This window comes from Lipotes vexillifer, unplaced genomic scaffold (assembly GCF_000442215.2).
Source record: "Lipotes vexillifer unplaced genomic scaffold, Lipotes_vexillifer_v1.1 scaffold400, whole genome shotgun sequence".
Classification (NCBI taxonomy): domain Eukaryota; kingdom Metazoa; phylum Chordata; class Mammalia; order Artiodactyla; family Lipotidae; genus Lipotes; species Lipotes vexillifer.
The window spans coordinates 584,047-609,659 of NW_006786594.1; the positions used below are offsets into that span (position 1 = coordinate 584,047).

Genomic DNA, 25,613 nt, shown 5'->3' on the forward strand with positions numbered 1-25,613 from the left:
CCCCCCGCCCTTACCCTTGTTTCCAGTTTTCCATCCACTGATTTTGTCCACCCTGCTCCATGACTATAAATTCACACTTGCCCATGCGGTATTTGGAGTTGAGCCCAATTTCTTTACCCCACTGCAAAATTTCATCATAGTGGTCCCTATACCCTTACAGATAACTTGCACCACCTTGAGTAAAGTCTTTCTTACCAGGTTTTAACACGTGTCATTGAATTTTTTTTTTCTTCTTTTAACACAGAATTTTTCCTAGACGTTTGGTATCACAGGAGTGAGATTTGCTATAGTGGATCTGGCTAATGGAAATGTGGTTTGGGAAGAGAGAGGATAAAAAGGCAGGGGATCCAGAACCTTTGATTCCTGGGTAACCACATGGTCACCCATGGTATGGAGCAGCAGCTGTGCTGCTCTCAAGTTACTAAAGGTAAAAGTTACCAATGGAATTTAGAGATGGATCCAATTCCTAGCATGTTGGTTCACTGGATGCGTAAGGAAAGGGAAACTAGTAAGAAAAAGATGAACTGTTTAATCCCTTGGTTATTGTGGTAACCAAATTATAATAGCTAAAATTGAAATAGTGTAATAATATAATAAGTAATATGTAAAAGTGAAATTGAAAGAGAGTGCTGGGTCAGACCTTGATGCTGGACCAAGCTCAGATTTCACTAAGTCTGAGCTTTGGTCACTAGCCTCAGAGCTGCCCACCAAGGGAAAAATTAAGCAACGACAACAGAAAGTACCTCTAAGACCTCTGGCCACCAAGAATGCAGTCAGTGTGGGGGGAGGGCAAAACCAAGAAACTACTGAAATCGGAGTACAGTGTGAAGGAGTTGTTTCATTTTGTGGATCAGTAACATCAGCTTCCTGAAGAACCTTTATTAAAATGGACTGTGAGGGACTTCCCTAGCAGTCCAGTGGTTAAGCCCTCGCCTTCCAATGCAGAGGATGTGGGTTTGATCCCTGGTCAGGGAGCTAAGATCCCACATGCCTCGCAGCCACAAAAAAAAAAACCCCAAAAACATAAACCAGAAGCAATATCGTAACAAATTCAATAAAGACTTTAAAAAAAAATAAAAAATAAAAATGGATTGTGAGAGTCATTAATTTAGGAGCAGTATCTGGTTTTAGATGCTGCAGTGGGGAAAAGTGTGTTTGGGTTGATGGAGGATCTGCAGGTCACTATGGAACAATCACTGATGGCCATATGTGATCCAGACACAGAGTAGTTTATTCCTGAGGGAACAGCCAGCCTAATGGATTGGGCAGAAGCCACTGTAAGGTCTGTTTATCCCTGAGAAAGAGGACTGTCCGCCGCCTCCAATAAATGCCAAGTGGAAGCAGATGATATGTTTTGTGTATAAGCCATGTGGGATTATCTTTATGATAATTGGGATATTCACTTGCTGAATGTGCCTGTTACCCAGTCCATGGTAAATGCTGTGATTAAGGGGAAACTCTTACATGGGCACCCCATATAACCTTACTGCTGCAAAACCAGGGAACAGTTGGGGAAGCCTTATGTATTGGCTGCCTCAGCTTCCCCTCTGGATCTTATAAAGATGCTAATAAAAACATTAGGTTAGTTAACAAGAGAATGAGGAAAGGCAAAGGAGAGAGTCAGGGAACTGATCTTAGCAAGGTGGACATTTTTAAACAATTATTAAGAAATAAGGTGAATAAAGCAAATATTGTTAGGAGCAAAACAGGAAATAGGGAAGAATCATGGAATTCAACCCAGCAGAATGGGAGACTTTAGATGTTTTTAAGAAATGGGATGAATAAAACAGACATTAGTGGGGTTAAATCAAAGCTTTTAATACTGCACTACCCAAGGTTGGGCAGGCTGGAAAGACCTTCTGATCCCCCAACATTAAAGGTCTCCAAAGAAGTCTGCTCTGTTTAGTTTGAAGAAATCTAAAAATCCAAAGACTGAGATTGCAGTGAGAAACTTGACCAGCAAACGCTTGGGTCATTGGTTAGGCAGATTAAATGAGATAAAAATTGACAAAAAGGGACACTTTCCTGGCCGTCCAGTGGTTGGGACGCTGTGTTTCCACTGCAGGAGGTGCGGGTTTGATCCCTGGTCGGGGAACTAGGATCCCACATGCCTTGCGGCACAGCCAAAACATAAAAAAATTGACAAAAGGGCCAGGGTCCCTTGGCTCAGCCCACGAAGGGGGGACCCCAGAACCTTTTGCAGTAGAGTGGATAAAATGGTCAGAAGGTAGAGAAGTTCCCAGGATTTCCTGATAGGCTTTAAGTTGTATCTTCTTTACCTGAGTGTTTTATAGGAATGGGTGTTATGTCTGGATGGGGACTGCTTCCCCTACCTAGTATTCTACAACCAAAATTTGTTCATATGAGCCCTAATGGAGGCTATAGTTAAGAATGTAAGGTGAAAGTTTATAGGAGAATGGTATATTTGATCAGACTTTTACCTGATTGTATAATGAAAATGGACATTGTATCTCGTTGGGGAATGTTTTCTCTACCTAGTGTTGTAAAACAGAAGGCATGTAAATCTACACTTGAAGCAATATTACTAATTGGACCCGCTAAATGGGAACCAGTAAGGTGGCCCAAGCCCACCTAGCATAGAATAGAAGCTGGAGTGTTGGTATGGGAAAATTCTCTGTGTCATCCCAGCAACAGCTTCTAGGACTTTGGACTGGAGAATTTCCAGTTGAAGGGTAGTTATTGGCTTCCTTTGGACATTAATTGAAACTGCCAGTATGACTAAAAGTCATAAAGTAATCTTCAAAAGAATCTTGATGTCTTGCATAATGTCTGATAAACACTCCAGTGGGGAGGACAGTGTCCAGAAGAGTTTCATAATAAAATGGCAGTGGTTTACACAGGATCATACTGTCTGGGGAATGTGAGGAGGAGATACTAAAGAATAGGGAGCCTCTTTTCCCTTAGGATTGACTCTGGAACTGTGTGAGGAGCTGCTGGATTATGTTGTCACTTGGAAGTGTCCTACAAACAGCTCATAACTGACCAAAAAAGAGCTGCTTGGTTTGTGAATGACAGTTACAAGGTGAAGGGACAGCATCCTAATTTGAAGGCCACCACCGATAGAAGAAGGTAAAGACATTAGCTCACTGGGTTGAATTGCATGCTGTTTTCCTAGAGTAATACAAGAATTGAACAGTGGTAAAAACCCCTATGTTTGAGTTTTTACTGGCTCATGGACAACGGCCTATGGCCAGACCATATGGTCAGGCAGAAGAGCAGTGGAAACCTGGTCTGTTAAAGGGATGCCCTTATGGGGCATAGCCCTATGGGAATTACTGTGGGAATTTGAAGGGTGCATTAAAGTAGGGCTTTGTCAATGTCCACCAGGAGAAGCCCCTTCTAAGTTCAGAAGGTGATTAGAATCACCAGGCAAATACCCCTGTGTGCTCACTTGAGATGGCCATGTGGGTCCATGAAATGAGTGGATATGAGGGCATTGCAGCAATGCAGAAATGGGCTAAATCCAGACGTATTTCTCTTGTACTGTCTGAGGCACAAAATGATAGTAAGTATTGACAGAATAATGTTCTGTCTGCAAGCAAAGGAGACAGAGATGGCAGATGGCTAAGTGTCAGATTCCTCTGGGGGAAAGGCCTTGAGTATAGCTAGTAAGTGAGACTGATGTTGGTAGACCTGGGGGGCTACAAATGAGTCCTGATAGGAATAGACACTGACTCTGGACCAGGCTTTACTTACCTGGTGGTAGATGGAAATGTGCAAGAGTGCTTTGAAACAACCGGAACAGAAGATAATTGTACCAATTTGGATGGCCGACCATCATCTCTTCAGACCAAGGAATACACTTTATAGCCCATAATGTCCAAGAGTGGGCAGAGAGAGAGCCTCCTAAGGGTACTAGTTTGATGGAGAACTAGAATGGGCAGTTAAAACATTGGTTATCTAAAATGGGAGAGAAAAAGGCATGAAGGGCTGGCTTATATACCATGAAAGTGTACTCACACTCAACATGGGGTGGGGCTAAAGGAGTGGCCCTACTGTATAGAGTCCTCTTTCTGGTGGGTCTGGGGAAGAGGGTGTGGAATGACTATGCAATTCTTACTAAGGGAGAAGTATTCTGGGGTAACAAGTATACTTCTTTCTTTCTTTCCCCTATTAACTTTCTTCCCCCTGCTTGATGCAGTGGTCATAGGACCAGGCCTGCAAATATAAGTGCTGGAAACAGAGATGATTCCTAAGCAAGAAGCTAACTGTAATTTTAAATTTGGGGTCAAGATTCCTAAGTACCTGATGGGGTGGGTTGTGCCTTCACCCCATCTCGCAAAATTGAGGTTAACAGTGAATGCCACTATATTGCCTGGTGGTAAAAATAGCCCAGGTAGTTCTGTAACTGTGTAACCTTACCCTAAATGAACGGTGGACTGAAGGGGAGGAACTTGCTAAACTAGTGTTGCTGTTTGCTATCTAGACCAGCACAGTGGCTGAACCTGATGTTCCTTCCAAAGTTGAAAGAGTTTGGGTATACAGGGAGAGGAGGAGCAATAGTAGCTGAAGATAAAGAAACAAGTAAATGGGTTGTATAGTGAGGGAAATCCAATAATAACACCTCAGAAGGGCTCAGAGTAGTCGATTATATCTCTTAATTCAGTTACACCAGATGACTGAAAGAGTGAAACCATATGTTTGCCTAGACCACACCTGCATTTGGAACCTGACAAGATTAACTGGAAGCCTGCAAACCCGAGTGGCCTTACCTGAAAATTATTTTTCATGCCATATGATGATGGACTGGTCCAGTTATTAATGACTGAATGGGATTCTAACAACATGCCAGTATCTTTTGAGTATATATATTGGTCTCTGCCCCTGGTTCCTGGCACACAGCTCCTGAAACCCTTGTAACTTCCAAAGTGATAAGTATTTGGAGTGCCTTTTGTTCTAATATTTGGTCTTTGACCCTGATTCCTCATACACAGCTCCTACATCTCTTGGAATTTTCTGGGTGATAGGGGTGTCTTTTGACCTGATGGGGTGACTCTTGGTGGGCTCCTGGATAGCTTCAGGATTGGGGTGGGTCACCAGAAAGACCAAGCGGTGATTAGAAACTGGGAACTTTCAGCCCCACACCCCCCATCCTACAGAAGAGGAGAGGGGCTAGAGATTGAGGTAGTAATTGATCATGCCCATGTGATGAAGCCTCCATAAAAATTTTCAAAGTATGGAGTTCAGAGAGCTTGTGAGTTGGTGAACACACCTACCAGGAGGTATGCTGTGAGGGTGGTGCATCCCAACTCCATGGAGACAGAAGCTCCTGCACTAGACCCTTCTGGATCTCGCCCTGTGTATCTCTTCATCTGGCTGTTCATCTGTGTCCTTTATCATATCGTTTGTCCAGTAAATGTAAGTAAATGTTTTCCTGAGTTCTGTGAGCTGTTCTAGCAGGTGCTTGATTCTAAGGAGGGGGAACCTTCAATTTGTAGCCAACTCGGACAGAATTTGTGGGTAACATGGGGATCTATTGTTTGTGATTGGTGTAGGGGGCAGTCTTGTGGGACTGAGCCCTTAATTTGTGGGGTCTGCAGTAACTCCAGTTAGTGTCAGAGTTGAACTGCAGTATATCCAGCTGGTGTTGGAGAATTGGTTGGTGTGGGGGAAAAAGCCCCAAAATATCTGGTGTCAGGAGCATTGTGTGTGTGAGTAAAGATAGAAATGAATTTTTTCCTAGGCAGAACCTTACTTAGATACTGTTTTTTAAAAAGAGTTTATCGTTGGTTTACAATATTGTGTTAGTTTCAGGTGTACAGCAAAGTGATTCATTTATATATATACATATATCCATTCTTTTTCAGATTCTTTTCCCATGTAGGTTATTACAGACTATTGAGTAAGAGTTCCCTATGCTATACAGTAGGTCCTTGGTGATCATCTATTTTATGTATAGTAGTGTGTATTTGTTAATCCCAAACTCCTAATTTATCCCTCCCCTCCATGTTTGCCCTTTGGTAACCATACATTTGTTTTCGAAGTGTGTGAGTCTTTCTGTTTTGTAAATAAGTTCATTTGTATCTTTTTTTTTTTTTAGATTCCACATGTAAAGTGATATATGATATTTGCCTTTCTCTCCCTGACTTGCTTCACTTCGTATGGTAATCTCTAGGTCCATCCATGTTGCTGCAGATGTCATTGTTTCATTCTTTTTTATGGCTGAGTAATATTCCATTGTATATATTTACTACATCTTCTTTATCCATTCCTCTGTCAGTGGACATCTAGGTTGCTTCCATGTCTTGGCTATTGTAAATAGTGCTGCAGTGAACATTGGGGTGCATGTATCTTTTCAAACTATGGTTTTCTCTGGATATATGCCCAGTAGTGGGATTGCTGAGTCATATGGTAGTTCTAGTTTTAGTTTTATAAGGAACCTCCATACTGTTCTCCATAGTGGTTGTGCCAGTTCATAGATACTGTCCTTTTTTTTGACGGGGGGGCACACCACTCAGCTTGTGGGATCTTAGTTCCCTGACCAGGGATGGAAGCTGGGCCTGGCAGTTGAGAGCACCGAGTCCTAACCACTGGACTGTCAGGGAATTCCCTAGATACTGTCTTTACGCTTCTTCTTTTTTTTTAAAATAAATTTATTTATTATTTATTTTTGGCTGTGTTGGGTCTTAGCTGATGCGCGCGAACTTTTCTCTAGCTGCGGTGAGCGGGGGCTACTCTTCGTAGCGGTGCCTGGGCTTCTCATTGTGGTGGCTTCTCTTGTTGTGGAGCATGGGCTCTAGGCATGTGGGCTTCAGTAGTTGTGGCACATGGGCTCAGTAGTTGTGGCTCGTAGGCTCTAGAGTGCAGGCTCAGTACTTGTGGCGCACGGGCTTAGTTGCTCCGCGGCATGTGGGATCTTCCCGGACCAGGGCTCAAACCCGTGTCCCCTGCATTGGCAGGCAGATTCTCAACCACTGCGCCACCAGGGAAGCCCTGTCTTTATGCTTCTATATGTCAGAAACTCTTTCAAATTTTATTTGGTAGTTTAAAACTTGACTGGATTCTCCATGGCAGAGCTCTGTGTCACATTGTTCTGATTTTACACACACAGGCACAGACACACACACACAGAAGAATTGAAAGACCAGGTATGTTAGTCAACATCTTGTTTTTTCAAGTAAGGACATTAGAACCCCTCTCCTCCAACAATTATTTGCTGTTATGGTCATTTCATGACAGAACCAAAAAATTAGGAAGTACATGATTTAAAAAAATTTTTTTATTTATCTATTTAGTTTTTCAGCCACGCGGCATGCGGGATCTTAGTTCCCCGACCAGAGATCGAACCCGTGCCCCCTGCAGTGGAACTGCGGAGTCTTAACCACTGGACCGCCAGGAAAGTCCCAGGAATACATGATTTTAGAGTTAAGGAAAATTCTGTAGATTAACTATATTTAGCTTTATGGAAAACTTGTAACCTTGACATTATTTTTGTTTTACTGTTGACTGCTGAAAACTTCATCATGGATTTGGGAACCACTGCTGTACTAGATTGGAAAGAGATGGCAGATGACACTTAGCCACCTGCCATCTCTGTCTCTTTTGCTTGCGACAGAACATTATTCTGTCAGTACTTACTGTCATTTTGCGTCTCAGAGGGTACAAGAGAAATACGTCTGGATTTCATATGCATTTAGTTGTTACTTCTAGTTTCTTAGTCTCCTCTGTTCTCATAATAGTTACTGTTTTAAGATTTGTCCACATTTTTCTTTGGAGTAGTTGTGAACAGATTGGTTCTTTAGCATAGGAAGAGGGCAATTTATGTTGAGTAACTCCAGGAAGTCTTCCAGATTTACACATAACTTGAGCTTTAACCTCTTTAGCTGTTGCTTTGTGTGAGTGACATTGGTAAAATGTTTTCACTGTTGGTTACAGGTGGAGTTAGCCTCGATTCCTTCAAAGGTCCTGAGCTCACTACCAGTGACTTGCGTGATGTCAAGCAAAAACCGCAGAGCTTTGTCTGTACTTCATATTTCTTTCATAAAAGGGCAAATAATTTGTAGTATCCTTCCATGCTACATTTTCAGTGATGCTGGTAAGGATTGAGATACTCTTTGGAAAATATTCTTAGGTTTTAGAAAGGTAATATGGTAGAGGGGATTTGGTAGGGGATTTGATTTGAGGATGTTTGTTTTTCTGAAAATGAACTCTTCAACCTTCTGTTGCGCGTAGAGGATACAGGTTGTGAAGGAAACTGAGAGGCAGAAACATAACTTTGACATAACTTGATGCTTTTCAATTGGATAATCCAGCTGGGATGTGGAGAGAAGAATTCACTTTAATTGCTTCAAACCACAAGGTGGTGAACTGAAAATGAGTCCCTTTAAAAAAGGTACAGATTAGATTTCCCCTCTATTAAGGTCCCTCATATTTACCGCATTTGTTACTATCTACCCTTGTTTTATACCTCCTCCTTCCATTTTGTGTGCCATGATATTTTCACTGCATTTTATGGGGAAGTGAGATTGACTGTGGGGTGGAGCACAGTGAGATTGGCTGTGGGTTTAGAAACGTGGTTTACTGTCATCGAACCAAAGTAGGACTTCCCTCTCTTGGCTTCTAGGCCTCCTTAGGTAGGAAGCAAGAGGAAACACTTCTTGCTCTGAATAATATCATCCTATCCCCATTCTACACTCCAGAGTAAAGAAGAGCTGTGCTTATTCCTGGGAAGATTCCCCATGCCTGCCTTGCCCTGACCCTCACATCTTCACCACCAACCAGTATCTGCTGTGAAACCATCAGCCCCAGGCCCATTTTGCCCTTTATTCTTGTTCACACCAGTCTCCACAAGAAACTCAGGACTTACAGGTTAACTCTCTTCTCCATAGAAAGCCCCAACCCTCTTCTTGGCTTTATTTTTGTCTTTAGTAGGCATCATATTCTGACATACTACATATTTTACTTTGTCTTTTCAATAGAATGTAAATGTCATGGGGTCATGGATTTTTATCTGTTCATTCATTGCTATAGATGAACAGTGACCAGCAGTAGGTACTCAAAGGTATTTGTTGAATGAATGCAGCAAATAATTGAATTAAAGAAAACCTTTTGAGGGAGATTAGGAGAAACTCTCAAAGAAATTAATTGTTTCTCTAGTTTTTTGTTTTTTTAAAATTTTATTGGAGTATAATTGATTTACAATGTTGTGTTAGTTTTAGGTGTACAGCAAAGTGATTCAGTTATACATATATATATATTCATTCTTTTTCAGTTTCATTACCCATATAGGTTATTACAGGATACTGAGTAGAGTTCCCTGTACTGTGCAGTAGGTCTTTGCTGGTTATCTGTTTTATATATGGTAGTGTGTTTGTGTTAATCCCAAGCTCCTAATTTATCCCCCCTGCCCCCTGCAGCGTTTCCCCTTTACTTCTCTAGTTTTTTTTTTTAATTTATTTTTGGCTGCATTGGGTCTTCGTTGCTGCGTGCAGGCTTTCTCTAGTTGCGGTGAGCGGGGGCTACTCTTCGTTGTGGTGCGTGGGCTTCTTATTGCGGTGGCTTCTCTTGTTGCAGAGCACAGGCGCACGGGCTTCAGTAGTTGTGGCTCACAGGCTTAGTTGCTCTGCAGCATGTGGGAACTTCCTGGACCAGGGAGCAAACCCGTGTCCCTTGCACTGACAGGCGGATTCTTAACCACTGCACCACCAGGGAAGTCCCTCTAGTTTTTAAAATATCTTATTAGATGATTTCTTTTCAGCGTACCTCATTCCCCATAGTAAACATTTTGAGTGAATCAGTATATTATTTTAGCTAATTATTTGTATTTTAAGATCATCTTTTTTAAAAAAATAGAGAAAAAATTCTGAACATAGGCATACTAAGTTACTACTAATTCTAACTCCCATCTCACTCTGGGATGTTTTGTTTAATTGCACCAAAATTCAGAAAAACTTTTGTGTCAACAATTTTTCATTTATTCTGATTGTTTTTATAGGACTTTGCAGCATCTATTAGATATTTACTAAATATTAGTGAATAATCAGTTGCACAAAGTGTCATTATAGCTTGCAGCCATAGTTTGAGGGGTTTTTAATAGTCTACAACTTCATTCCAACCTGTACACTAGCCACCTATTTCTAAAGTTGGGATCCTTCAAAGGCATTTGGATGTCTTTCACGTACCCTATCTTTCTAGGCGCTAGCAGAAACACCAGTTTTATTCTTTAAAAGGAACAGACCCACTGGTAAATCCCTAAAGCACATTTAGGGGAACGGGGAATACACTGCTGTGTTGTTTCCAAAATTCAATATCTGTTGTCCTTGGCTTGCATACTACTGTTATATCAAACTGTTTCACTTCCAACAATTATTTCAAAGCATATACAATATGCCTTTCTTGCATTGCATTAAGGATTTTAACATATTTCATCTTCTTTATCCTGGTCTGCCTGGGAAAGTGATAAACAGAAGATGTGAGCCCATGAAATTTATTGTAATCTTCAAGGCATTTTTGTTAGTTCAGAAAATAGCTGAAGAAGAAAGCCTATAATGACAGAGGCTTAAGAAATCTTATCTAATACATATTTGGTAAAGGTCACTAAGATCTCATTGTTAACACAAGTCTACACTGAATTATCTTGATATTTTACATTGAACCCAGCATAATTTACCAACTTAAACTCCTTTTGACACTGAGAGTGCCTGTCTTATCATACTTTCCCTAGCATTGATTATCATCATCTAAATTAGTTTTTGCTGATTTGCTAGGGGAAAAATCATATTGTTTTAATTGCTTTTCTTTGTACAATTTGTTTGATTCTCTTAATGTTAACTTTGTCTTCGCTGGTTTCCTTGCCCTGAATGGCACTCGATTTTAGATGTTAGAACCACTTGGAAAGAGGAGAGTACTGTGCTCAGTATATCCCTAAGGAGTTTTACAACGTTGACCTTCGCCCTTTTTGACAAGATCTTTCTTGGCAAGGGAACAATAATTAAGGGATGAAGAGAGACAAACAAGGCTACTACTGGAAAGTGGTAAAGAAACCTAGGGTCATTTCACCTTGCTATAGGCTCCCATACCTAAACCCAAATCCTGACTCTCCTTCCCAGTGAGATATGTAGCCAAGGAGCTATCCAACAATGAATGTACTAGTATGTCTTGCTGCGTTTACCTAAGACTTCATTTTTAAAATCTTATTTTAGGGAACATACATAAATTATAAAAGAGCATATATTCTCATTAAAAGAAGTCAAGCAATACAGAAGAGAATTAAATAGAAATAAAAGCACCCATTCCTTCTTCTACCCCTTCTATCCCACCCTCCTGTGGTACAAATAGGGATTTACAGGAATTTCATCCTGATAGTAAATATAATTTAGTGGCATTTTGGTGTCAGTGAGACTTTAGTTTAAGGTGATCCTGTAAACTCCAGGAGGGAGTATATAAACTCCCCAAATGTCTATTTTGTTCCATACTACTTAGTGCAGTGCCTGGCATATGGTAGATGTCAAATATTTGAGGACAGTTTCATTTTAAGGCGAGAAAAGGAAAAGAATTGAAAGAATCTTAACAGAGCATGTCTGGCCATCAGGCTTTGGGGTATTAGATTTCTGGAGAAGCGCAAGGGTTCTCAGCACTGGCTGCATGTTAGACTGTCACTTGGAGAGCCTTAGCAAAATGCCAGTGCTTAGGTCTCACACCCCAGCGATTCTCTTTTGATTGGTCTGGATAAGACCCCAGCATCAGTGTGTTAAAATCTTCCCTGGTAATGCTGATGTGCAGCAGTGGTGAAGAACTACTAAACCATGAACAGTTGTTGCTTACTGAATGTTAATTGAGGAGATCTGTGCTTTACTTAATTCTTTAAAAGTCCTTTATGCTTTGGAGGACACTTTTATTTTTATAGAGATTATTGTCCTAATTATGTTTTGTTATATTAAAAATATTTTGCATTTCCTTATATACAACATATATAGTAAGCACATGGATGATCAAAGAATTACTTAATTACTTGTACATTAAGATAATCATTAGGCTTCCTGATGCTAGAAAATATATTTCCCTCATCTTAGGACCATGACATTTTATATGGTATACTTTCTTTTTTAAAGGCCCTTTAATCCTAATGGAAAACTGGCATTTAAGCAGTAGAGAGAATAAATCATATTAAAGAGCTTAGCAAAAATGTTTTTAAAAAAATCTGAATGCATTTGTATGATGTTTTCTTTTCTATGCCAAACTAAATGACTCAACTTGTTTATTCTGTGTATTCCAGTCATCAAAAATGTTAAGATGTTCAGCTGATGCAAATAAAAAATAAAAGCAATTTAGGGACTTCCCTGGTGGCCCAGTGGATAAGACTTGGCACTCCCAATGCAGGGGGCTCATGTTCGATCCCTGGTCGGGGAGCTAGATCCCTCATGCTGCGACAAAGATCCTGTGTGCTGCAACTGAGACCCGGTACAGCCTAAATAAATAAATAAATATTAAAAAAAAAAAAAGCAATTTAAGTAAGTAGATTCCATCCAAATTATTAATTTCATGTTTGGGACAAAAACCAGAGGAACAGAATATTTAATGTAAGCTTTCTTTACTATGCTGTAAACCTGTTTTTTTTAAAGTGTGTATTCTTTACCTTTCCTTCTCTTGCCCTTCCCCAACTTTTCCCCAAAAAGGAGACTGTAACTGTGTTGTTTGTAATAAACTTAAATGCCTGAATAACTGTCAGAATGGCTAGTAGTGATGAGTAGTTTTAAGGTTAAACCATAAACAGTGCGACATTAATGAAGTGTGGTGTAAATAAATTTGTAGCTAAACACTTCTTAACTTTGGCTTTCTCTTATATATTTTTATTTTTTGTATATCCATTTCAAAATCACTATGACATCTTAGTTATATAATCAAAATCTTGGCAGGTTACAGCAGGAAAAGCATAGCCAACCCTGAGCATAATTATGCTTATTTGAGGAAATATTAGACTTGGTGCCACGTTAAACTATATGGGTGTTAAGAGATAATAATGAGAAACCCAACTAATGCTTGGCTTTGATTAGACCTTCCTTCTCTGCCAATAACGTAAGTGATAAGACAGTTTATATTAAATTTAATATCTATTCACTCCCCAAAATATAATAACTTAATAATTAAAATATAGTCTATCCAAATATAAAATAGTCTGATAAGAAGATGTGAACCCAGTTCACAGTCAGAAAATGCTCACTAATGATGATGGAAAATATCTTAGGTTTCTGTATATTTTCATGTATAAGCAACAGCCTTTGTTCTGCTATTGCTGAATTATTTTTTATTCTAAATGGAAAAAACATTAAAAGCATGGGATTAATATGCTGTGGTTTTGTATTGCTTGCTAAAACTTCAGCTGTTCATTGGCTTGATATTTGAAGGCCAGACACTGTGTTCGAAAATGCAATTTACTGTTTCATAGATCAGTCCAAAAACTAAATCTAGTATGTGTGTTCCACTATCTTTCTGAGGTATACTACTGATTAGGAATGCAAAATACATCTAATTATTATTTTTTCCTTTGTCTAGTGTCATAATTAATCTGATTGGGTCAGTTTAGAGCATTATTCTGAAAACATTCTGTAAGAACAATTCTAGTCTCTTAGAAAAGTAACAATTAAATTCTTGTTTCCTAGTCACATTCTGGGCTAAAGATAGATTTTATGTGTGAGTTTATTTTTAAATAATACTTTCCCATGATAAACTATTAAAACAGTACAAAAGTATATAAAATGGAAAAGTAACAAGTTCCTTGTTCCACCTAAGGAAAATTCACTGTTAACTGTTTCTTGGGTGTACTTCCACAGAGTTTTACACATACATCTTTTCCCTTTTCTTTAGAAACACCTCCCCACCACAAAGCTGTACTCTGTACTATGCATAAATATCTGTTATTCTTTTATTTTTAATTGAAATATAATTGATTTACAATATTATGTTAGTTTCAGGTGTGCTACACAATGATTTGCATGCATTTTTTAAAATTTGCATGCATTATGAAGTGATCACCATGATTAGTTTGGTGTCATGATAACCATCTGTCTCCGTACAAAGTTATTACAATATTATTGACCATATTCCTTATGCTGTTCTTTATACTGACTGCAGAGATTTCCATTATATGGAACTGTCATAAGTTATTTAACTGATCCCATTGTACTGAACATTTAGATTTCTTTTTATTTTATGATTTTGCTATTACAGTAACTTCCTGGTAGATATCTCTTAATAATTATATGACTCTATGTAGAATAGAGTTCTTAGGTTATTCTAAAACATCATATCTTGTGATATAGGTTTATACCTCAATAATTTGACCAAATCTTTGGTGGGCTGCCTTGTTATTGGCGTCTTTCTCATGAAATTGGAATTCAGAAGCAATATTTAATTTATTACTTTAATAAGCTAATTTAGGGGAGTAGTTCCAATTAATTAAGATTTTACCTTGGGAAGTGGATTATGCCTGTGTGTACAAAAGATAAATACTTAGAAAAGGTGAGAGTGCTGGACCGTCATTCTATTTCAAATCTAGTATTATATAATCTACTATTTACACACTGACCTGTAGTCTTAAGCATTTTATTTATATCCTTTTAATCATCTGAGCAATCCCTTGAGGTAGGTACTAGTATCCTCATTTAATGGTAGATGAGACTGAAGTTTAGAGAGGTTAAATGACTTGCCCCAGGTACCAGAACTGGGTGTGCAAAAACTCTATTCTTAAAGGTAGCTGTAGAATTCATATTTCTTGTTTTGCTGTTGTAGTCCCCACAATGAAGCAATGTTTTCAGTCATTCAGAACCCAGGGAAAGATAATGGATATGCCTCTTATTCTTGAAAATTAGTGCTCCCATTTTCCTACCACATCCAACTTTTTGGATTCATATGAAAAGTGTTGTACAGTGTAAATAAGTAATGCAATTGAAGGATGAAACTTTAATTTGGAATAGCATTATGCTTCATGCTGTAATACAAGCTTTTGAGAATAGGCTGAACTGTGAACTTCAACGATAACAAAATTTCTGATAAAGGGGCCCTTTGCAAAAAGTTAAAAGATAATAACATATTATATATCCAATAGTTTGGGTATGACAATGTTTTATGTATTTATCCAGCATAATTTGCCCTTTCTTTTGTGAATGGAAATCCCTGTTTTGCTAATTAGAGTGTATCCAGCGTAATTTACTTTAAAAAAATATACTCAGGATTATCATTTCGCTCATTTATAGTACTGTGATTTATTTATTTATTATATATTTGTTTTTGGCTACGCTGGTTCTTCATTGTCGTGCACGGGCTTTCTCTAGTTGCGGTGAGTGGGGGCTACTCTTCGTTGCAGTGAGCGGGCTTCTCATTGCGGTGGCTTCTCTTGTTGCGGAGCACGGGCTCTAGGCGCGTGGGCTCAGTAGTTGTGGCGCATGGGCTTAGTTGCTCTGCATCAGGTAGGATCTTCTCAGACCAGGGCTCGAACCCGTGTCCCCTGCATTGGCAGGCGGATTCTTTTTTAGTGGGGAAAGAGGAGAGAGGGGAGGAGAGGGGAAGGGAAGGGACGAGAGGAGGGAAGGAGGGAGGAAAAAAAAGTGTCTCCAGTAGGCGGATTCTTAACCACTGTGCCACCAGGGATGTCCCAGTACTGTGATTTAACAGGCTGATTATCTTAAGTACTCTTGGAGTATACTAAACACAGGGATACCAAAACAACTCAAAATTCTGTCTGCTTTTAGGTTTACTTTTCCTTTATCACTAACAGCTTTATACCAAAAGCTATCTCAAAACAGCGCTGGTGGCGCAGTGGTTGAGAGTCCGCCTGCCGATGCAGGGGACACGGGTTCGTTCCCCGGTCCGGGAAGATCCCACGTGCTGCGGAGCGGCTGGGCCCGTGAGCCATGGCCGCTGAGCCTGCGCGTCCGGAGCCTGTGCTCCGCAACGGGAGAGGCCACAACAGTGAGAGGCCCGCGTACTGCAAAAAAACCCCCCAAAAACCAGCAGATTCTCAAAAACGAAAAAGATTGATGATGACTCAGAAGTGTACATATATGACTGGGCAGAAGAAAACTTCAACATCTCCATTGCTACAGAACTTCTTTGCAATTAGCTTGCAGAACTTGATTCTCCTCAAACTGTTGTGATTGCTCTGCATATCTTATAAATTATTTACACCCTGATGGTACAAAATGGTAATGGCACCTCTGGCTCCACATGGTATCAAGAACTTTAATAATTCATCTTTTATTACAGCTACATCCCTGTAGATTAGCATGAGTGGGAACTGAGTATAACACTGAGCTAATAAGTAAGGCCTTCTCAGAGAGACCTTTACTCTCCAAACATCGTATCCATATATATTCAGATATTAGCCTTGTTAAAAAATAAAGATTATTGAGTGTTAAAACATAGACTCTTTAGGTTGTGTTTGTCAAGCATTAGATTACTTCAACTATTTAAGTGCATTTTAAAGATATTTCAAGGGGAAAATCTTTGAAAGACATTCTCCATTTCAGGACTTGCACTTAAAAAACAAAAACAAACAGATAAACTAGCATTAGTTTATGTGAACTAAATGAAATTAATGACTGGCCACTGGCAAGAATAGAGACTTTCATTTTGAAAATTATTCAGATTCTTAATATAAGACTTTTACATCTGATATTTGAAGTCTTCGAATTTATCTTCTTCAGCCTTTTTGGACTACTTTAAAAAAATAAATTGGAATTTCTTATGGAGAGCAAGAGTGTGTCTGTGTACCTTCGTATACCCATGTCATTAAATGCCAGAGTGAAATTTAGATATAAAAGAAAATTAATTTACACATTTTTCAGTGAAGGATAGTAGTTGAGTTGACGTTGAATTTATGTTTACCATTTTGAAGTGACTCCACAGAGTACTACAAATGTTGCTTTCAAAAAAGACAAAAAGTTTACTAAAGTTGACAGTGGTTGTAACCTTAGCACAGTGTCTGGCACATGGTTCAGTAAATGCTTATTGCATGAATACCTGGTGATCAGATCAATCCATATAATTCTAGTTACACATCTGGTATCTTGAGAAAACAGCTATACGATTTATACTAGTTGCTTTCTATGATAGTACCACTTTGGGAGTGTATTTCAGCTCACTGTTAGTGTTTTTTAATCTGTTCAATGTGGATTTGTTGCAGAAAAGTCCAGAGAGCCTCATTATATGCGGTTCTGACCTGTGAAGCATAATTCTTTTTTTTTTTTAATTAATTAATTAATTTATCTTTGGCTGCGTTGGGTCTGTGTTGCTGTGCGTGGCCTTTCTCTAGTTGTGGCAACCGGAGGCTACTCTTCATTACGGTGTGCAGGCTTCTTATTGCGGTGGCTTCTCTTGTTGTGAAGCACGGGATCCAGGCGTGTGGTCTTCAGAAGTTGTGGCACGTGGACTCAGTAGTTGTGGCTCACGGGCTCTAGAGCACAGGCTCAGCAGTTGTGGCACACGGGCTTAGCTGCTCCACGGCATGTGGGGTCCTCCTAGACCAGGGCTCAAACCCGTGTCCCCTGCATTGGCAGGTGTATTCTTAACCACGGAGCCACTAGGGAAGCCCGAGGCATATATTCTTCTTTTTAAAAAATAAATTTATTTATTTTATTTATTTTTGGCTGCATTGAGTCTTTGTTGTTGCACGCAGACTTTCTCTAGTTGTGGCGAACAGGGGCTACTCTGTGGCAGTGCGCAGGCTTCTCATTGCAGTGGCTTTTCTTGTTGTGGAGCATGGGCTCTAGGTGTGCGAGCTTCAGTAATTGTGGCACGTGGGCTCAGTAGTTGCGGCTCGCAGGCTCTAGAGCGCAGGCTCAGTAGTTGTGGTGCACGGACTTATTTGCTCCATGGCATGTGGGATCTTCCCGGAGCAGGGCTGGAACCCATGTCCCCTGCATTGGCAGGCGGATTCTTAACCACTGTGCCACCAGGGAAGCCCTGAGGCGTATATTCTTAAGACAGCATTAGTCTGTAGAGAGGCTCCAAATTATTTCAGGTAACTTTTGGATTCCATCAAAAAGCGTTAGAGGTTTTTCAAACATACAGAGAAAATTATTCTTTCACCCAGAAGAGACAGTGGACAGTTTTCACTGATCCTGAATATATAGTGGTTTATACTATGTATAAGTTAAGTTTAATCTGATTGCTTTCGATTTCTTTAATAATGGTTTTCTTTAAAACTGATTATCTGGTCGTCATTGACATCCATGAGAGAAATATAGGGGATAGTACAATCAAAAGTTATACTGCCAAGGAGGTTAGGGTTTGGAAAGGCATTAGAGGCACTGATTAAAATGAAAGCCCTTAATTTGTAAAAGGAAAATTCCAGAAAGCATGAGATGTAGAAGTGAATGATGCTGTGGTAGCCTACTATACAGATGATATTAGCTCTCTGTTTGCCAGACCAGCCACCTTGCAGTAGAATATGGAGTATCTAACTTAAATTAGAGCAGTCTCATTTCTCCTTAAGTTGAAACACCACAGTAAATAAACATCCTTTCACTCGTGTGAAATTCTATGTTTGTTGTTCGGTAGCAAGTGTGAATTGGATGACAGTATCTGCATATAAGATTTTTATGTAGAGTGAATTCATGTTTTTCTCTCTTAACATTTCCCAACACACCCCTTCATTCATGAGTGTGCTTGAGCTGATACCTGGTGCCATATATCTTAGAATAAAGGTTTTAGAACTGTGTGAAAAAGTGACAGTTTGATCTAACCTTAGTTATATTATGGTGTAAATTAAGCTCTTAAATGAAAGTGGCTAGGTTTTACAGATGGACAGACACAAAACTAGCTGAGAACAAATTGTTGTGCTGTGATAGAGACATCGTTCAAAACTGCATGCATCTGTCAGCTGCCCGTGGTGGTACAGTGAGATAAAGTGATCTGTAATGTTTCTCTAGTGTATCCCTATTGCTAGCCATATTGTAATGTGTAATACATCTCTTGGGCAGACAGCTTGTGTGGGCTAGATTCCACCTCAGTCTTGAAAAGATGCCGGAAAGCAGCAAGGTGAATTTTTAAGCCTATTTAAATATTTAGACTCATGACTAATTTGAGTGAAATCTCTGCTGTATCTAATAAACTACTCACTAGAAGTGAGATGGAATTTCAAGTTTTTGACTTCCTCACTTATTAGCTGTGTGACCTTGGATTGACAAATTATTAATCTCTGTCTGTTTCTGTGTCTGGAAAGTGAGGATTGTAAAAGTATTTGCCTCATAAAGTTGTTGTGTGGGCTTAGGCAGATTTATATGTATAAAGTGCATAGAAGAGTGCCTGGCACTTAATAAATGTTAGCTGCTGCCACCACCGCCACGATCATCATTAACATAACTTGGAGTGAGATGAATTTCCCTTCCCTGAAGCTAGATTGCTTTTTTTGCTTTTAAGGAAGACTACATCTCTATCAAGGATGTGGTCAACCCCAATTCTAATACAGAAGCTCACTGTCTTGACTTGTGAAATCTAATCCATCTTCAAGTTTATCTACAGCTAAAGTGTAATATATATTCTATATTATGTAAAGTATATATTACTTTAGAAGTATATATTACTTTATATTATGTTACTTTAAAAGTATATATTTCTTTCAAAAGTATGTAAAGCATACTGCATTATAATAAAGTGTAACAATCACTGGAAGGGATAAAGAAACTATAATATCTCTGTGGAGTGGTCTACAAGATGTGTTGTTAGCTGAAAAAACCAAGGGGCAAAATAATGTGTAAATTATTCTACCATTTGTGTAAAACTTTTCTGGTACCTGCATAAAGTATCTGACAGGCTGTAAAAGAAATGGTATATTTTCACTTGTTGCTGTTGGGGAGGGAAATTGGATGGCTGGAGACAAGGGTGGGAGACTTTTTACTGTATATCCTTTTATACTTTTTGATTATTGAACCATGTGAATGTATTTCCTAGTTAGTAAAAACAAAAACAAAAAACCCTCATAAAAAGGAGAAAGTAAAAGAGCTATTTTGAAATCTACATAAATTTTTATTCATCAGTTATAAACATTTCTTTTTATCTGTACTACTTAAATTCACATTTGATAGGGCTTTTAGATTCCTATTTTTGTTTCGTTTTTTGTTTTTTTTCCTTTCCTTTAAGTGTGCTTTCCAGAGCTAAACTAAGAATTATCTCTTATCCTCCATTTAGGGATTTGAGTCATAATCGGTTGTCTAACTGGAACATAAGCTTGGAATCTCAAACATTACAAGAAGTGTAAGTTATTTTTATTTATTTAAACTTACATTAAATTCTTTGAGGTGATTTGATGAATTATGAATTTCAGGATGTTTAATGAAAAAATGTCAAAAAATTGAAGGAAAGAAAACTTTAGATTAAAACATGTTTAAAAGCCTAAACTTGTCTTTGGCTTTGTTAGTATCACAAACTCTCTGGGTATTATGCCATTGCATTGGTGATTTCAAGTAGTAAACTGCGTAGAAATACTATTCTACTTCCTTGGGGCCTAAAGTAAGATTTTCCCTCTTCAGAGTGAATATATTTTATTTTTTTTTTGCCAGAGTTTCAGCCAGTGAAACTCTGTATTGTGCAAATTTTTTTTTTAAATGTTTTGACTTGTCTAAGGTGGAAGCTTCATGTCTGAAGTAGGTTTATATGAAATACAATATTTTTGGTATCACCTGGAATATGGTAGTTAATATAATTCAGTTTTCCTCTTCATTGAAGTTTTTCCTTTAGTACTGAGATGTATTATTATATAGTTTCTGGAGAGAAGTTTCTAAAATATTATTAATATCAGTTATTGCATTGTGGTATTCCCAGAGGCACAACTGTTGAGGCCTGTTTACCTCTATACTAAACACCCTCAGAATCCTCAGATGAATTTTTCTTTTGAATTTCTTTCTGACAAGGGGTACTTTGTGCTCTCATTTATTCTGCATTCTTTCCTTCCCTGCCTCAAATTGGCTGCCCCTAATCTGCTGTGGACTGAATGAACAATTGACAAGCTTATTAGCTGAAAGCGTAGGTCCTGAGGAAAGGAAAATGCTCAGTGGGAAGTGCATGGCTTTATTATTTATTACATGGACTTTGTAACTTCAGTTGATTACTTGGAGGCCTTTTACTTCTGGCTTCTTTTCTGTATTCTAGATTGTTGAGGTTGTTCAGTGATTGAAAAACAGGTTGGTGAAATGTGATTGCATTAGATTTGCTACTAAAACAATTGAGATAATCTGTTAGGTCTGTGGTCTCAAGCAACTTTCCCTAACTTTGAGTAACAAAAAAATATGTGTGTGTGCGTGTGTATTTTAAAAATTTATTTAATTAACTTATATATAAATTTATTTTATTTATTATAAATAAATATATATAGAGAGATATGAATTGTTCTTTCTTTGTTTAAGAAGGACTTAAATTAGCTGTCATAAAAGTATTCAAATAACCTTGCTGGGATTAAAAATATTTAATGTGCAAAATATTTCCTAACCTTTCTAATATTGGTATCAAATCATATATCTATACCATGAAAACATTTTTTTATTAAAATCTCTAATTTCTCAGTAGAAAATATTTAGTCTAACTCATTCTGGGTCATAGGCTTTTTTTGAATTTGGCATTTATCCTAAAGAATATGTACTAGCCAGAAACTAGAACTCGAGGTAGCATTTCCCTCACTAAATTCTTATATCTATTTTTCCCCCTACTCAGGAAAATGAATTATAATGAGCTAACTGAAATCCCATATTTTGGAGAACCAACCACTAATATTACTCTTCTCTCATTGTAAGTAAATAAAATTTCAGGTCTTTTACTTAAATTATGCATAGTACACAGTTTTTTTTTGTTTTAGGTACCCTTGTTGTTGATCCTAATTATTTAACATTTTTGTGGTTTAGGGTGGATCACTGGCAATAGCTTCAATATAATCTTTGTTTTATAGAGTCCATAATATAATCCCAGAAATAAATGCAGAAGCGTTCCAGTTTTACCCTGCTCTCGAGAGTTTAGATCTCAGCTCAAATATAATATCAGAAGTCAAGACATCTTCATTTCCTCGAATGCAGCTTAAATACCTGTAAGTAAAATAGAGTTTAAACTAGATTTAATTTGAAGTGCATGTTTATTATTCATTGATATTTATCTTCCCAGATATGTCTTATTTATTGTGATTTTGATATGCTTATGTGAAACAAACGTAGGTTAGTATTTTTTGGTTTTTTTTTCCTGCCCTTAAAGAGTACACTATTTTCAGAAAATATTAAGTATCCAGGGTAATTTTTGAGATTTAATTCTGGATTGTGTTTTACTGAGTCATGTAAAAGGTAAATGGGAGTAGTTTGTTAAACAGTGCTTAACCTGTGTAATGGTGGTGATAATTAGCGTGAGTGCGTGTTTTACAGTTTACAAAGCATATTCACACATACTGTTTCAACCCAATGAAGTAGGTATTATCCTCATTTTGTACTTGAAGAAACAAAGCAGTTAAATGATTTGTAAAGTTGCATAGGGTTGCTAAGTGGTAGAGCTGGGGCTCAGTCATAGACTTGAGGCAGCTTTACAGTGGTAGAATGTTTAGTTTCACTGAATTTTTTTTTGTTGTTATCTTGTTCATTTTAGGAATTTGAGCAATAATAGGATAACCATCTTGGAGGCTGGTTGCTTCGATAATTTGTCAAGTTCCTTATTAGTGGTAAAGTTAAACAGGAACAGAATTAGCATGATTCCACCCAAGATCTTCAAGCTACCTCACCTCCAATTCTTGTGAGTAACTAAATAAATGGATTATAAGAAGATTGTTTTTTCTTATAGTGTCTCTTTCTTTTTATTATTATTAGGGCAAATCAGCAAGCCAATTTTTTGACTGTAAAACTATTTCTGTTAAAGGGAACTTAAAAGAAACAGGATTAAAGTTGTGGAAGGTCTCACATTCCAAGGTCTAGACTCCTTAAGATCTTTGAAAATGCAGCGGAATGGAATTAGCAAACTCAAGGATGGAGCTTTTTTTGGCTTGGATAACATGGAAGAATTGTAAGTACTATGGACTAGAATAGGAGATTGTTAGGAAGGGAGTCTGGGGCTTTTCAGTCCCGAACAGCTAGGTTAGTAGCTTTAATTATAACAAAGTACTTTAGCTCTTCCTCCCTTCTCTTACGTGAAATAAATTAAGATTTAAGCTTTGTTATCTAACTGGTATTTTTGTCATCATTCTTCCAAACATTTCATCTGAAAAGTTTATATTCCCTTAATGTTTGGCTGATGAAAATTATTAGGATTTATCCAGAAAAGGTATACTATATCTCTTGGTGAGTTGATTTTATAGATATGATATTTTAGACAGTCTTACAGGCTTCTTGCACTAAATCTTAAGAAACATGTACATATTTATGAATAGAATTTGTCTGCTCACTTGGGTTGAGCAAAGGTATATGCCTCTCTGTGCAAGACTTAATGAAGATTTTTGGAATCTTCTCATTGCATGCCTTTTTTTTTTTTTTTTTTAAAGATTTAATTTTATTTTTGGCTGCGTTAGGTCTTTGTTGCTGCACGCGGGCTTTCTCTAGTTGTGGCGAGCGGGGGCTACTCTTCGTTGCGGTGTGCAGGCTTCTCATTGCGGTGGCTTCTCTTGATGTGGAGCACGGGCTCTAGGCATGTGGTGTTCAGTAGCTGTGGCTCACAGGCTCTAGAGCACAGGCTCAGTAGTTGTGGTGCACGGGCGTAGTTGCTCTGCGGCATGTGGGATCTTCCTGGACCAGGGCTTGAACCCGTGTCCCCTGCATTGGCAGGCGGATTCCTAACCACTGTGCCACAAGGGAAGTCTTGCATACCTTGTTTTGAAACATATTTCCTCCTTTCTTTCTCTAATTCTGCAGAGAACTGGAGCATAATAACCTTACAGAAGTGAACAAGGGGTGGTTGTACGGCTTGCGAATGTTACAACAGCTCTATGTGAGCCAGAATGCTGTTGAAAGAATCAGCCCTGATGCATGGGAGTTCTGCCAAAGACTGTCTGAACTGTAAGTGTGAGATGGCATTTCAGTGGAAGCTGTGAGACTAGAGCAGATTGAATAAGTCATTCCCATGGCCAGTAATGAGATCTAATATCCCTCTTTATTAGAAGTTTGAAAGCCCTAAATTTATCATGTAAATAGAATAAAAATATGAAAGTTGAACTAGAAGAGAGTGAATTTTTTACCTTCCATGTTTCCCGTTTTTAGTGATTTGTCCTATAACCAGTTGACCCGCCTGGATGAATCTGCTTTTGTGGGTCTGAGCTTACTGGAGAGATTGAACTTAGGGGACAACAGAGTCACTCACATTGCTGATGGTGTATTTAGGTTTCTTTCCAATCTTCAGACACTGTAAGTATATCTGTCCTTTTTGGGGATTTTTTTCTTTTACTAATTTTTTTTAAAGCACTAAAGCAAAACAACTAATCAGTGTACATATTATGTATGTTAATATTTTGCAGTTCTTCTCTCCTATGCCTTGGGGCAAGACAGTCTTGCTTATCTCTATCCCTATATGTAAATTTTATGTATCTCTAGTCATTTCAGTTTGTACTTTAATTCTGAGTTAACTAAACAACAAAGCATCTCTTATTGTGCCAGTTACTGTGGAATAAAATACAGTTGCTAGTGTCAGGAATGCACATTTTCTTACTCCTCTGACCTTGAATTACCAGTAGTGTACCAGATCTACCACTTCTCATTCAAAAGGATGCAGGACATATAGTGGGAACAGCTCTGGCAGGAGACCTCTTCACTGTTACCAGTTTGCTGGATGACTTTGGACAGAAAAAACTAACATTTATTAATGATCTGATATGTGCCAGGTGCATTCAGAGTACTGAGATATTATTGCTCTTTTCCATATTGAGAGACTGAGGTTCAGAGAGATGAAATGATTTGTTTAAACTCATATACCTTGTAAATGTTTGGGCCAGATTAGAACACAGGTCTTTTCCCAGGTCTTTTTTATACTAAAGCTCATGTGATTTTTAAAAAAAAATAAATTTATATATTTATTTATTTATTATTTATGTATTTTTGGCTGTGTTGGGTCTTTGTTGCTGCGTGCGGGCTTTCTCTAGTTGCAGTGAGCGGGAGCTACTCTTTGTTGCGGTGCATGGGCTCCTCATTGTGGTGACTTCTCTTGTTGCGGAGCATGGGCTCTAGGCGTGTGGGCTTCAGTAGTTGTGGCACGTGGGCTCAGTAGTTGCCGTGCGCGGGCTCTAGAGCGCAGGCTCAGTAGTCGTGGCGCACGGGCTTAGTTGCTCCACAGCATGTGGGATCTTCCCGGACCAGGGCTCGAGCCCGTGTCCCCTGCATTGGCAGGCGGATGCTTAATCACTGTGCCAGCAGGGAAGTCCCTCATGTGCTTTTCATTTTACTGTCAGACGAACAAAATCACTTTGCCTTTCCTGTTTTTTTTTTATTTATTTTTTTTATGTCCAGTGAAGGATGGATATAGGATTAGATGGTTGCAAAAGGCAGTTTCAACTCTAAACTTCTGTTGTTCTGTAAGTTGAATGTTTTACCCTGATCATGGAATATAATTGAATGAAGAGGTATTTTAATGAAATATAGTAATCTCAAACATAGAGCAGAATAAGAGAAAAAGAGTAATTAGTAGAATTTGTAGATTCTTAAGGTTCCTGA

At 38.4% G+C, this 25,613-nt stretch overlaps 1 protein-coding gene across 1 annotated transcript in view; it reads left to right on the forward strand.

The window, feature by feature from the left end:
- The window catches only part of LRIG2 (leucine rich repeats and immunoglobulin like domains 2), a 61,701-nt gene that overhangs the window by 9,828 nt on the left and 26,260 nt on the right, over nucleotides 1-25,613 (forward strand). The window contains exons 2-8 of the mRNA XM_007459047.1: nucleotides 20,146-20,211; nucleotides 21,664-21,738; nucleotides 21,896-22,030; nucleotides 22,573-22,716; nucleotides 22,840-22,983; nucleotides 23,826-23,969; nucleotides 24,171-24,314. Of these exons, the coding sequence (XP_007459109.1) occupies nucleotides 20,146-20,211; nucleotides 21,664-21,738; nucleotides 21,896-22,030; nucleotides 22,573-22,716; nucleotides 22,840-22,983; nucleotides 23,826-23,969; nucleotides 24,171-24,314 (852 nt within the window). The remainder of the gene's footprint in view (nucleotides 1-20,145; nucleotides 20,212-21,663; nucleotides 21,739-21,895; nucleotides 22,031-22,572; nucleotides 22,717-22,839; nucleotides 22,984-23,825; nucleotides 23,970-24,170; nucleotides 24,315-25,613) is intronic.